Source organism: Schistocerca americana, chromosome 2 (assembly GCF_021461395.2).
Source record: "Schistocerca americana isolate TAMUIC-IGC-003095 chromosome 2, iqSchAmer2.1, whole genome shotgun sequence".
In the NCBI taxonomy this organism is placed as follows: domain Eukaryota; kingdom Metazoa; phylum Arthropoda; class Insecta; order Orthoptera; family Acrididae; genus Schistocerca; species Schistocerca americana.
In genome coordinates, this window is record NC_060120.1 from 1,105,553,938 (window position 1) to 1,105,567,752 (window position 13,815).

General features: G+C 41.2%; 1 protein-coding gene across 1 annotated transcript in view; it reads right to left on the reverse strand.

Annotated features, from left to right (window-relative positions):
* Positions 1-1,356: 1,356 nt before the first annotated feature.
* LOC124595753 (farnesol dehydrogenase-like) overlaps positions 1,357-13,815 on the reverse strand; it is a 43,722-nt gene continuing 31,263 nt past the window's right edge. Inside the window, exons 4-6 of the mRNA XM_047134631.1 lie at positions 2,427-2,556; positions 1,732-1,878; positions 1,357-1,525 (exon numbers count right to left, since the gene is read on the reverse strand). Of these exons, the coding sequence (XP_046990587.1) occupies positions 1,481-1,525; positions 1,732-1,878; positions 2,427-2,556 (322 nt within the window). The 3' untranslated portion in view covers positions 1,357-1,480. The remainder of the gene's footprint in view (positions 1,526-1,731; positions 1,879-2,426; positions 2,557-13,815) is intronic.

Here is a 13,815-nt window from a genome sequence, read left to right on the forward strand (position 1 = left end):
AATTTCTCTCTCTCACTTTCAACTTTCCACAATATGATTTCAGTACTGTAATGTCCACATAGCTCTTCTGCTGCTCTTTAAACTCTCAAGAGATTGAACTTTATATTTTGCAGTTCTTTTTCGTGATTATTTTTGGCCGTTTGTATTATATTCAGGAGTTCCCTTAACTGGCTCACTATTGTGATAAGAATGGTACCACTACTGCTATTCCTTCAATATACATTTTCACTGAACATAATTCACAATTGACCTCACAATGATATACATTTAAAAAATCTGTGCCAACCATCTGACTTACACTGAGCATAGTTATTATGAGGAATGTGTTATCCGCTAATTCATCCAGAATTGGCGTAAGTAATGTCACTTCATGATGAACAGTATTGGACATTTTTATTATAGCACCAAAAATTTTTATGTCGGAGGCTGGCCCTTCTCAAAGCTAAAGTAGCTCATTATCTAACATTAGCTGATGTTCGTTTTCGGAATCTTTCTCGAACAAAAACTTAAATGTAACACCACTTTCTATTATTGGCACTACCTTACCTGTTTTTCCTGCTGGTGCTAATTTTCTCATTCATTCTTTGTAAATATTTTCGTTCTTGCCAGTTGGAACACGTGATTTTTAAACCGTAAATCTCAAACATGCTGACTCATTGAACCTTTATTGTTTCCTCTTTTCTGTATCATTGGTGTTTGCTCTGCAAACAGCCTCGCGATTCTGAACACATCAAAGCCTGCAGACCCTTGTATTTCTTCAGCGTCTCTAGCATACCCCTTGTATTGGCCACGTCTGCTACCGTTTCACGCGCTTTCTAATTTGTTTCACGACAATCCACGTCAAGGATACTTCCTTTTCCAAAGACTGCTAATTGTGCTGGTGGACTGGCTGTTCGGCCTACTATTCCCCAAACCGTGGCTGCATTTCGCCGCCAAGGTCGTGTGTGGCCGCTGCTGGCCGAACTATGAACTCTCGCATTCCGTGCTGATTCCCTGCCAAATTTTCATTACATAATGGGACCTAAGACCGCTCTGCCACTGGTCGATCCCGCATGGAGACACTATTTAGCTTAAAGTGTCATCACGAACATGCTGACTACCATTTCCCAATTCTTCCCCATGCAGTAAAACATTCTGTCGACAGTTACATACGCTACGCGAGAGCCTCGTGTCACACACAAGCTGCGCGTCCTCTCATCGTGGCGACGTGTTACCTGAGTGCTGTCTCTTCCATGCAGATGTTCGACCCACTACAGGGAACTCACGCAGATGTCCCCAGATGTAGCTCCCAACGTTCGTTCTGTGCCTGTGGCGAACAATTCAGTAGCCATAATGCAATAATTCTATTTTATTCGCTTTCACCAAATTTTGCAGTATTCGCTCATAGTACTGCGATCTGCTTGATACCTGCTGCCGCTCCAGACATCCACTACCAACTCCCTTTGAATTTTTCTACACCTAGAGTCTTTAAAAAACTCGTTCATAAATGGGCGTCGCAAGTGGGACGAATAATGATGTCGTGCACCTGAAACATAAGATTTTACGTGATGAGCGACTAGTAAATTGCAGACACATAATATATTTTTCTTTCTCACTGTTTTTAGTGACCTTCTCAACAATCACTCATCTACCTAACTGGCAAATTTTTCCAGTTAAGTATTAGCTTTATTTACGTGATAAGGAGATTTTGAGTGTCAGGCAGTAGGAATGACAAGACAGCAGACAGCCTACCTGCACACGCGGATGTTGTGACAGCATGTAAACAACAGCTTCTGCGATATCTTCCGATTCCAGACAGTTAAATTTGTCAAATATTTCTGAAGACCACTTTTCTTTTCCGTCAAGGATTTCGGTCCTCACGAGCCCAGGAGAAACAGACTGTGGGAAGAGAAGCATTCATAATTACTTCATTGTGGGTTTCCTCAACTTATCAGAAAAGGGGCAGCAATGTACAAATGAGTACTTCGATTAAAATAACTTTGTGAGTGACGTTCAACTGAGCCAGCCAGCGGCCAATTTCATTTCTTTCTCGAGCGCTAGGTGCTCTAGGTATTGCCTGTTTTACAAGTACAGGCAGAAGACTTTGTAAGGCGTATAGCAGCACGACAGTAAAACTGTCTCCTGCCTTTGCAATCGGAGTCAAAGCTGTTTTATTGAAACTATGGGAATAATAAACTGCCACGATAGGTAAACAGACAAAACTTTATGAACTCTCAATCATAACACTGTTATAGTATTCATATAATTACAGGGAACTTCACAGAAAACGTAAATAATTCGAGAAAAAACTGATTGCATCCTGTTCAATCTGTCAGTAGCAGAACAGTGCAGTAATTATTTATGAACATTTCAAAAAGAAGACTAAAGCCCAAAAGAGTCGGTTGACTTACAAGAAATCCCAATTACTGTGAAGCATCTCCACTCACCCCGACTCGAATTTTGCTCTTTCTGGCGACCAGGTCCTTTCTCAGTCCTTCAAGGAGTGCCCTCACTGCGTGCTTGCTGGCACTGTACATAGCTCCATCACTGGCAAACGGCGGAAGGTGGCCCCCAATGCTGAAAAGAAAAAATAAATACCTAGTGTTATGGTCCAAGACATACCTTTCATGACACAAAAATCAGTGTGGACATTTCTCGATATGCCTGCTTATTTCACTGAGCAATGCACGTAGCAATGTACAAAACATATCTTCATAACGTGCTCACGTAAGTTCCATAAAAGCTAATATTGCATTGTATTCCAAGTACAGAGCGTAGTGAGCTAATGAAGAAGCATAATAAGTAAAAAAAAAAAAAGAAATGCTTACGTCTTTCTACATTACATTAGACACATGATGTGCTAGAAATACACAGACACTCACGACTGTTTCTTCAACCTCAACGCCGCTGTGTTTGTTTTTATTAAAATGACATGAAACATAGCTAGGAAACTATAACCACATATTACATTGCAATAAGTTAGAAGCATGTATTATCTGAGATAGTCTCAAAGTTTCCTTCATTTAACGAATATAAAATGCATGAGTTTATGTTGATATGAGAACGCTACGAAGCACGCTATCAGAGTACTGGCCCACATTAAGACTCTTGACAATTCAAGTAAAAGTTCAGTATCTGCTAAAAACATTGGAAGTGGGGAAGAAGTTAGTAATTGCAGTAAATGTGAATAATTGAGCGATATGTGAGGCCACTTACTTCATTTAAGATTCAGACTGAGAAAGGTCGTTACTACATTACACGAGTCATATTCCGGCATGGGGAAGCATCTGAGTTGTAGAAAGAAGTGCAAGAAATACAGTTTGTCTAAATACAATATGATGAAATGATATCATCAATAGTTTAGTACTGCAGTGCATATGGTAACGTATGTTAGCCTTGTACATCAATTTAAAAAAGATAGATAAATGATTATTTGCTTCTCTTTCTTTTTCTCAGTCTCAAACGCCTCCTCAGGGACACATTTTTTACGCCCAATCAATTTTATGATCTGAATACCCATTTTTTCGGAACATTATTCCAGATTTTGTTATTCTTCGGAGACGCTTTCATTATCTGAGAGTGTTCGAGCTCTATGGAGCGGAGTCTTTAGCACTTCTTTTCTGTATGATGGGTCTTAATGGCTCATGGAGCAGAGATGTGCGATGCCACCTGAGGTTCGAGCCTCGAATATAATCATGAAAACATATGCGGTGTGACCAGTATCGTCACGCTAACGCCGAGTTTCTGCAGTAGCAGAATTAAAGAGTGTGTCGAATAATATGCTAGAAGATTTCAATTAAAACAGTGCCTGGAGTCCGGTAGTGACGTTATGAAGATCTCAATGGCCACAACATCCACCAGGAGTTGTAAAACACTGAGAGAATATGAGTTTCACGCATGGCGGTAAAAATAAGGGGAGTTGTCATGACGTCAAAACTTGGTGACCTCTGCTATCTTAGTTGCCCCAGAACGTTACCTCCAGATGTTTTGACTGACTAGAGTCGTGGTAGTTGTTTGAACAATAACGCTAGCTTGCGTCGTTTATGAGAGTTCTACTCGATCTGGCAAAAGTGTAAAGGGATTACAGTTCATAGGTCTTTTGTTGGAACGTATTTGGTTATATTTGCAAAATTCCGATTTCACAAAAGAAAGCAAATGAATGTTGAATGAATAAAATGATAACTGCAGGCAGGAATATACTTCATTGGTTAAAATATTAGGAAGTGGAAGATACTTCTGGTAATCCGTACAGACTTGAAACGTTCGGAAAGTTCACTCTCGTAAAACTGCCTGGTTTACTATTATACAAACCCTAGTTAATTTTAATTCGTTGGATGTTGTTTCCGCTTATTCAAAGTTACTATCTGAGTTACATACGTCTCGTTTACGAGTCAAGATTAAAACAGTCAGCTCTATATTTGCCTCACAATAAACATGTGGCAATTCTGGGGTGCCCAAATTTTATGCTGTAGTCGGTCAATATTGTCCGTATGACAGGGTTTGGAGGACTTTTTCCTGCATGTACCAGGCGTGACTTTCAAATGTTATCTTTTTCTGGCAAATACATGTTTTCTCTCACGAATGGTAGAATGTGATTTGCGGCCTCTCAGTTTGTGTATATGTAGATGCACTTTACGTAAGCTTTCCCTGTACACTTAGCGTAACATTATGTTTTCCTCTGGCCACCACATGCGCTTTCTCTGTGGTACCCAGCACCATTTTCAGCGTAATAAAAGGTCTGTATGTGATGCCATGCCATGTCAAAAATGCTAATCGATATACCTGAACTTCCTGTATTTGTCCAACTGCTAATACGTCCCTTATAGACACGAGACAGAATCATGACGTGTAGCTTCATCCGGAATTTTTCGTTGTCTACTTTACACTGATAAGTACAGTTAGGTCAGTTATGTGAATCATAGGAAGACAATTTACTGAACTGCTTGATTAATCTATTCCCTTCTATAAACGGAATATTCCGAAAACATCTCAGTCGTAAGTACTTACGTCGTCACCTACAACATCGCTCGTGGGCCGTCATCTTTCTGAAGAATCAGAAATACGCCACAACACTGATTTCATTGATCTTCTACTCTGCACAGCATTGGAGTGTTCAACATTATTCTCCGATATTTCTGATGCCTTCATATCACTAAAGAAATAACTTTATGCACTACCTCGGCAACAGCAACACATGTGGTAACAGTAACACATGCAAGTTTCTGCTCACCTAACCAAGAAAATGCCATTTACCAGCATACTTTAGATGCAAGATGAGGCGCAATTTTATATCGGTCTTTGCTTTATTATTAAACAATGTAACAGTCAGAACTTCGATTGCAATGTGACTAACGGGTAAGTGTTATCGTAAAGCGAGTATCTCTTTTTTTTTTTTTTTTTTTTTTTTTTTTTTTTTTTTTTTTTTTTTTTTTTTTTTGAGTCATCAGTCTTTTGGCTTGTTTGACGCGGACCGCCACGAATTCCTCTCAGAGCAGCGCCTGCAACATAAGTCTTTAATTTTTTGCTGGATGTATTCCAATCTCTGTTTTTCTACCTTCTACAGCTCCCTCCAGTACGATGGAAGTTATTTCTTAGTGTCTTAGCAGGTTCCTACCATCCTGTTGTCTCTTGTTGTCAATGGCTTCCATTCCTCGCTGATTCTCCATATAACCTCCTCATTCCTCACCTTATGAGTCCACCTGATTTTCAACATTCTTCTGTAGCACCACATTTCAAATGCTTCTATCGTCTTCTTTTCTGGGTTTCCACCCAGTCCATGTTTCACTACCATACAATGCCATGCTCAAAACGTACATTCTCAGAAACTTCTTCCTGAAATTGAAGTCTATGTTCGACATTATTAGAATTCTATTGGCCGGGAATGTCCTCTTTTGCAATACTAGTCCGCTTGTGATGACGAATGTCCTCCTTCCCCTCCCCATCGAAGCGTATTTTGCTACCAAGGTAGTAAAATCCCTTAACTTCTTCTACTTCGTGCCCATCAATCCTGATAAGTTTCTCGCTGTTTAATTTCTGCTACTTCTAGTTACTTTCGCCCTTCTTCGATTTACCTGTAATCCATACTTTGTACTCATTAAACTTTTCATTCCATTAAGCACATTCCGTAATGCTTCTTCACTTTCACTGAGGATATCAATGTCATCAGAGAATCTTATCATTGATACCCTTTCACGTCAAATTTTAATTTCTCGCTTTTACTTTTCTTTTCTTTCCTTCGTTGATTCGTCGATGTCTAGATTCAACAGTAGAGGTGAAAGACTACATCATTCTCTTACACCCTTTGTAATCTGAGCGCTTCGTTCTTCGTCTTCCACTCTTATTATTCTATTTTGATTTTCGTGTATGTTGTATATTAACCATCTTTCCTTACAGCTTACACCTATTTTTCTCAGAATTTCGAATATTTTGCACCATTTTAAATTGTCGAACGCTTCTCCAAGGTCGACAAATTATATGAGCCTGTATCGATTTTTCTTCAGTCTTGCTTCCATTATCCATCCCAACGTCGGAATTGCCTCTCTGGTACCTTTACTTTTCCTAAAGCCAAATTGATTATCATCTAACATATCCTCAATTTTCTTTAGCATTCTTCTGTGTATTATTCTGGTCATCAACTTCGATGCACGTGCTGTTAATCTGAATGTCTGGCAATTCTCGTTGTCGGCTCATGTTACCTCCTGAACTTTGTGGATGATGTTTCTCCAGGAGTCAGACAACACATCGCCATACCCATACATTACAAACACTGACGTGAATTGTCATTTTATTGCAATTTTTTAGTTTAGAAATTCTGATAGAATGTTGTCTACCCCTTCCACCTTATTCTAATACTGGATCCCCTATCTCTTCTAAATCGACTCGTGTTTCTTCTTCTATGACATCAGACAAATCTTCCCCTTCAAAGGGGCCTTCAAGGTACTCCTCCCGCCTATCTGCTCTCTCCTCTGCATTTAACACTGGAATTCCCGTTGCACTCTTAATGTTGCCTCCCTTGCTCTTAATTTCATCGAAGGTTCTCTTAACTTTTCTGTTGAGTCAGTCCTTCCGACAATAATTTCATTTTTGATTTCTTCACATTATTCCTGCAGCCTTATCGCTTTAGCTTCGCTACAACTTCTATTTATTTCGTTCCTCAGCGACTCTTATTTCTATATTCTTGTTTTCTCCAGAACATTTTTGTACTTTTTTCTTTCATCGATCGGCTGAAGTATATCGTGTGTTACCCATGCTTTCTTCACAGTTACCTTCTTTATACCTATGTTTTTCTCTCCACTTTATGTGATTGGCCTTTTTATAGATGTCTATTCCTCTTTAACTGTATGGTCTACTGAGCTACACCTTATTTCAGTGCCTATAGCTTTAAGAGAACATAAAGCTTATCACCTCATTTCTTAGTACTATCATATCCCAACTCTTTGTGCACTCATTTTTCCTGATTAATCTCTTTAACCTGAGCCCACTCTTCATCAGTACTGAACTGGGATCTGTCTCTATATCTGCTCCTGGGTATGCCTTAAAATCCTGTATCTGATTCCGGAATTTCTGCGTAACCTTGATTTGATCTAACAAGGGGAGGCCGCCAATTGTGAAATTCAGATTCGATTCATACTGCGCATAATAAAAGCTCATGGCCAGAGGTGTAATGTGGCAAAGCACCAAGATGCACTTCTCAGCCGTTGTCGAGAAAATCGACAGTTAAAAGAAACCGTTGCGGTGAAATGCTCTCTACGATTAATAATTCTCTACAGCGTCGTGGCGCAGCGGTAAGCGCTCGGGTTCGTAATCCGAAGGTCGACGGATCGAATCTCGCGCTGTGCAACCTATTTTTTTAGTATTTGTTTTTTATAATTCATATATATATATATATATATATATATATATATATATATATATATATATATAATTCCCGGCAATCAGTTGCAACAATTATGCATATAATAGGTTGTTGAAAGTCGTTTGTCGTGGAAAAACTGGCGACATCATTATGTTTTCCGCAAACAAAGTTGTATTTCACAAATGTTATTAATTGTCTTCATAATGTTAACCACGTATAGTTAACGGAAGACGTAGAAACGATATTCCGAAACGAATACGTATAGCGTAAGTCAAACGTTCGAATTAGGATAGAGACCCCACGAACACAAATTTGCTGTGGCAGTTATGAAATATAAACTCCGTTACTCGCTCGTTACACTTGAATGACAGATGTTGAATGGGCCGAAACGAGCCGCCGCATAAGAGCGTAGTTGCCTGCTAACTTCGAAAGAAGGTAGATGCGGTCCCTAGCGCAACTTATAACATTGTCGAAAATCAGTGCGGACGGGAGAGCTTTGGTACACCCTGTTAAAAAAAACGGAAAAATGGAGGCGGGTACAATTGGAGAGCGATCCGCCTTCACCAACATGCATAAGCAATTCATTAATACTTTATATATATATATATATATATATATATATATATATATATATATATATATATATATATTTGAATTACAAAAAACTAATAATAAAAAAAAATTGCATGGCGCGAGATTCGAGCCGGCGACCTTCTGATTACGAACCCGAGCGCTTACCGCTGCGCCACGACGCTGTAGAAAATCATTAATTGTCGAGAGTATTTCACCGCAACGGTTTCTTTTAACTGTCGATTTTCTCGACAACGGCTGGGAAGTGCATCTTGGTGCTTTGCCACATTACACCTCTGGCCATGAGCTTTTATTATGCGCAGTATGAATCGAATCTGAATTTCACAATTGGCGGCCTCCCCTTGTAAGTGATATCCTTATGTATCTCCCGACCTTTTCCAAGCATACCTCCCCTTGTGAGTCTTGATTAGAGTATTTGCTCTTATTAGGTGCTATTTATTGCAGAACTCAGTCTTTCTCCTCTTTCATTCTTAATACAAATCCCACATTGTCCCGTAACCGTTTCTTCTACCCCTTCCCTTAAAACCGCATTCCAATTCTCCGTTAATGTTCGATTTTCATCTCCCGTCACGTACTGAATTACCCGTTGAATATTCTCAAATACTTTCTCTATCTCTTCATCTTTTGCTTGCGACGTCGGCATGTATACCAGAACCATTGTTCACGGTATTCGTTTGCTGTCGATTCTGATGAGAGTAATTACATAATTGACCTCTTCACTGTAACTCACTCTGTGTCCTGCCTTCCCATTCATAACAAATCCTACTCCCGTTATGCCATTTTCTGCTGCTGTTGATATTACCCAATACTCAACTTACCAGAAATCCTTGTCTTCTTTCCATTTCACTTACGGCATTATAGAATGAAACATAAAAGCAGAAGAAAACAGCTGTAAGTAGAAAATGCATCATCATCATTCATGGTTTTTTCTGAAGAGTACATTGTAGCAAACTTGATCACAGGTATGATATATGGGTGACTAAAATTAAAGCGGTTGTTTCATGTCATTTTAGTATTAATACTGCTATATCTCAAAGCTCGATGTCGGCTTATTTAATTCGAAAACCTCAAAACGAAATTCAAAAATGAAACAGAACAAGTTATTTCTGAAAAACTGACACACAAAGGTCCTGGCAAGAAGTAATATAGAAATGAAGCAATTAAGCTACTGTTAAAAACTTACAATAGTTTAGTGTGAAAATAAAATGTAAAATTTCCCGCTATCAATTAAATCTTTATTAAAATGGATGTGAAACAGCTGTTTAAGAAGCATGTACGTGTTACAGAGGTTAGGCCATCGTTACCAAGAAAATTAATCACATAGGGCTAGTTGTTGAAGCAAAATATAAAATTTTACAGGGTCTAGGCAACTGAGACCACTCCTTTGTTTACAATTGCTTTTTCACTAATTAATATATGAGGTATTATTTTAAAAGCTCTTTAATAGCGCCATAACTGTCTACTGGTGACATTTTGTTGCAAATTGCTAGAACTTGTTTTCGAAAATGAACGTATCATGTTTTGCTTTTATTGGCCGCACTATGAATGACAATTCATAGTCAAGATTTCACTGCGAGAATGTAAGTAAACTGCGACGACACTGACACACTGACAGTGTAACAGAAGAAGAACGTAGTTCCGCTTTGTGGTATACCTCTGTACAATTCGGATCCTTCGATATTTCAAGAATATTTTGATTTGTTGTCATCCACAAGTCAGGATATCATGTCTTGATTACTTCTTTCGTCATTGCAAATATCTGTCGGCTGGCAAAGAAAGCATTGGTAAAGCGTTTGCAAACGTGAGTAGTGCATATGACCTGAATGTTGAAAATGTAACAAGTAAGAATCAGTTCCAGTAAGCAAAGAAGTTTTAGGAGTTCTAGCCTCATCAGCTATTGACGCATATAGAGTAAAAGAGTATTTAAATTCCAGAATGAGATTTTCACTCTGCAGCGAAGTGTGCGCTGATATGAAACTTCCTGGCAGATTAAAACTGTGTGCCCGACCGAGACTCGAAATCGGGACCTTTGCCTGTTTGCGGGCAAGTGCTCTACCATTTTTTCCCTTCCATCTTTTTTGAACCGCTTCTTTTCTTTTTTTATTTTTTTATTTTTTAAAAGTTCCATTTTTTGTTTTTTTGTTTTATTTATTTATTTACTTTTTTGCGGGCTAGTGCTCTACCAACTTCCGTTTTTTACTTTTTTTAAGGTGCAGGTAAGGAGAAAAATAAAAACCTCTTGTGTATGAAAATAAAAGACGACGTTCTTCATAAAATAACACAATATCCTTAGAAAGCGTAAAACATAAAAGGTAGCTATATTTCCGCAACGGCCTTCTTTTTTTATATTTTTTTATTTTTTTAAATTGTTAACATAAATGAGTATAGATTCAAACCATCAGTAGCAACCCATTTTTTTATGTTTTTTTGTGGGGTGGGGGAGCACAGGATAAAGAAAACAAATAGGCTGCAGATAGAGAGCTATGCCTGAAAAGCTTAAAAATGTGTAAGGAAAAAAAACTTAGAAGAGGAGTAGAAAATAGAAGTTAAATAAAATAGGAATACTTTCCTCGCCATGCTCCACTTTGTCGCGCCATCAGAACAAAATGCATTCTATCATTGACCGTTAAAGGGGAACGTGGGATCGTCCATTCTTGGCTGGCACGGTTCGTTGAGATTCCAGCTTTGAGGCGGGTTGGTGAAAATACTCTGTAAATAGTTCGCGAAAATGGCCCGATAGTGTCGATCTCGGCGAAGGGTGTGGTGATGTACTTGGAGGCGTGTCCAAAAGTCCGCCGGATCGACGATGTCGTCCTGGAAGAGGTAGTTGACAGCCATGCCACTGATCCATGTGATGGCGTGCCACTTAGCCGATGGAAAGTAGGTCGTGTCGGGATATATCATCATGGTAGGAGAAACATGATGTGGTGGTACTCGGAGGTAGAAAGCCACAATCTTCTGTACGGGTCCAGACGGCTGCTGCTGGCCCACACTCAAAACGATGTAAATCTGTATCTTCGACATTGCACTTGAGGCACAGGGGTGAGTCCACCAGTGCGATGCGATGCAGTTTCTGTCTTGTAGTATACTTGCAGTTGACGAGAAGGTACCACATAGAGGTGGTGTCAGTGGTGTGATATGGTTGGTGGATCGTTTTCCAAACTGTAGGCCATGAAACCTCGGGGTGACGTGTTTCGACGGGGTTGCGGGATGGAGACTTTTGGAGAAGGCAATAGATGTCGCGGGTAATCGTCTTCCTGGTCCTGGGGAGCTCGGTGCCTATGTAGCTGTACTCCAAAAAGAAACGGCCGATATGTGACATAGGAGGTGGGATGTGTGCCAAAGACGTCGGTGGGCGTCTCGAAACAGGTGCGAGCTCAGTGGTCAACATTCCAGTAAAACTAGCATTTTGGCTTTTGCATAACCGAAGCATAGTGTTGGTGTAAAGTGCCGTAGTTCTGGCGCTCACATTAACCGGATCGAGGCCACCGTCCCGCTTCGGTAAGGTGAGAGCTTCATACTGGACTTTGAAGATGTGTCCAGAACAAATAAAATAGCCGAAAGCCGCCTGTAATCCGGCCGCCATTGTCGCAGTGATGGCAGAATCTGCGCTATATGGGGTATCCGGGCTGCCAGATGGGTATTGGCGAAGGTGACTCTCTGGCACATATTCAGCGGGCGTAGTATGTGATTTTGTATGTTGGCCCGGATGCGTTGTAGTAGCGCCCGAAAATTGATCGCCGAGGTGCGGCGAATGTCTTGCGTGTACACCAATCCGAGACAACGAAGGGTGTCCGCCAGTTGAAATGGGACTACGCTGTCTGCGGGAAGGCCGCGGCCGATCTTCATGGCGCATGATTTTGCCACGTTCATAGCGCTCCCTGCCCCTGCACTGTGACGGGTAATCCACTGCATCGCAGCTTGTACGTCGGCCGCTGAACGTACGACGAGGGCCAAGTCGTCCGCGTAGGCTCGGCAGCGGAACATATGATCCCGGAGTGGAATACCTGTCAAACGACGCCGTAATCCGCAAATGAGTGGTTCCATCGCAATGGCATAAAGTACCGTCGACAAAGGGCAACCCTGCCGTACTGAGCGTTCAATCCGTATAGGTTCTGTAAGTCTACCGTTGACGAGAAGTCCGGACGTTGCTCCACGAAGGAGCCGCATAATCACTTGCGTGAACGTCGGGGGAATTGCCATTCGGTCCATCACTGCGTTGAGGAATGCATGATTGACGCGGTCAAACTCTTGTTTGAAGTCGATGGAGATTAAAGCGCCTGGCAGTCACAAGTGTGTTGCCACAGCGATCACATCTCGATATTCACTGAGGGCTGTCTGTATATTACGATCGGCGCCTAAGGATGTTTGTTCTTGGGAAACAATGTCTCGTAAGACATGTTTGAGTCGCACTACTAGAAGGCGTGTGAAAATCTTGAAGTCGGAATTGAGTAACGTGATCGGCCGATAATTGTCGAGTCGTGTTCCTCCTGCGGGTTTCGGGACTGGTACAAGTAAGCCTTCCATGAACATTGATGGCGGGTTCGGCGCGCCGGACAAAAGTTCCCAGTACATGTCCCTCCATCGTGGCAATATCAAATCTTGGAAGGTTCTGTAAAATTCGAGAGGTAAACAATTCCGGGCCGGGAGATCGATTCAGAGACGCTTTGGCTACAGCGCCTTGGACGTCGTCGGTGGTCACTTCAGAAGTCAGGAGGGTTGCAGCTGCTGCGTTTAGAGTACCAAATGTCTCCTGGGCAACCTCAGCAATGGCCTCTGCACCGGCAGGTACCTCTTGATAGAAACGTCTATAGTGCGTTGTGAATGCATACGCAATGGTAGCTTGCGATGTCAGCCGTCGTCCATCAGGTAGGTCTAAAGTTGACATTAAAGCCTGTCTGCGTCGACGAACATTTTGAACAATATGATGCATAGAAGGTTCTTCACCGTTAATCCTATCTTGGCTGCGTGCTCGTACAATGGCTCCCTCTAGACGGCATCTGGTCAAGGTTAAAATCTTTGCCTTGATGCGTTGAGCTTCTTTTAGACGATCCGGGGATGGAGAATGATCCATGAGTTCACGTAGAGCGCTATAGTAGAAATCAGGTTTGTGGCGATTCCACCTGGATTGGCTCTGCCATAGTGTATCAATGTGCGTCGGATGGCCGGTTTGGCGCACAGCAACCACCACTGCAGTGTGGTCTCGTAACGCATAATGCGTTGAACACAGGTGTGCCACGTGTCGGTGACCTGTTGTCGACATTCAGGGTCACGCAGTAGCGTAACATTGAGTTTCTAAGGTCCTGCGTTGCGCCATATAGATTGTTGACGTAGGTTCATGGTACAGATGTAGATGTCATGATCCGAAAAGGCAGACGGCCAACGTTCCG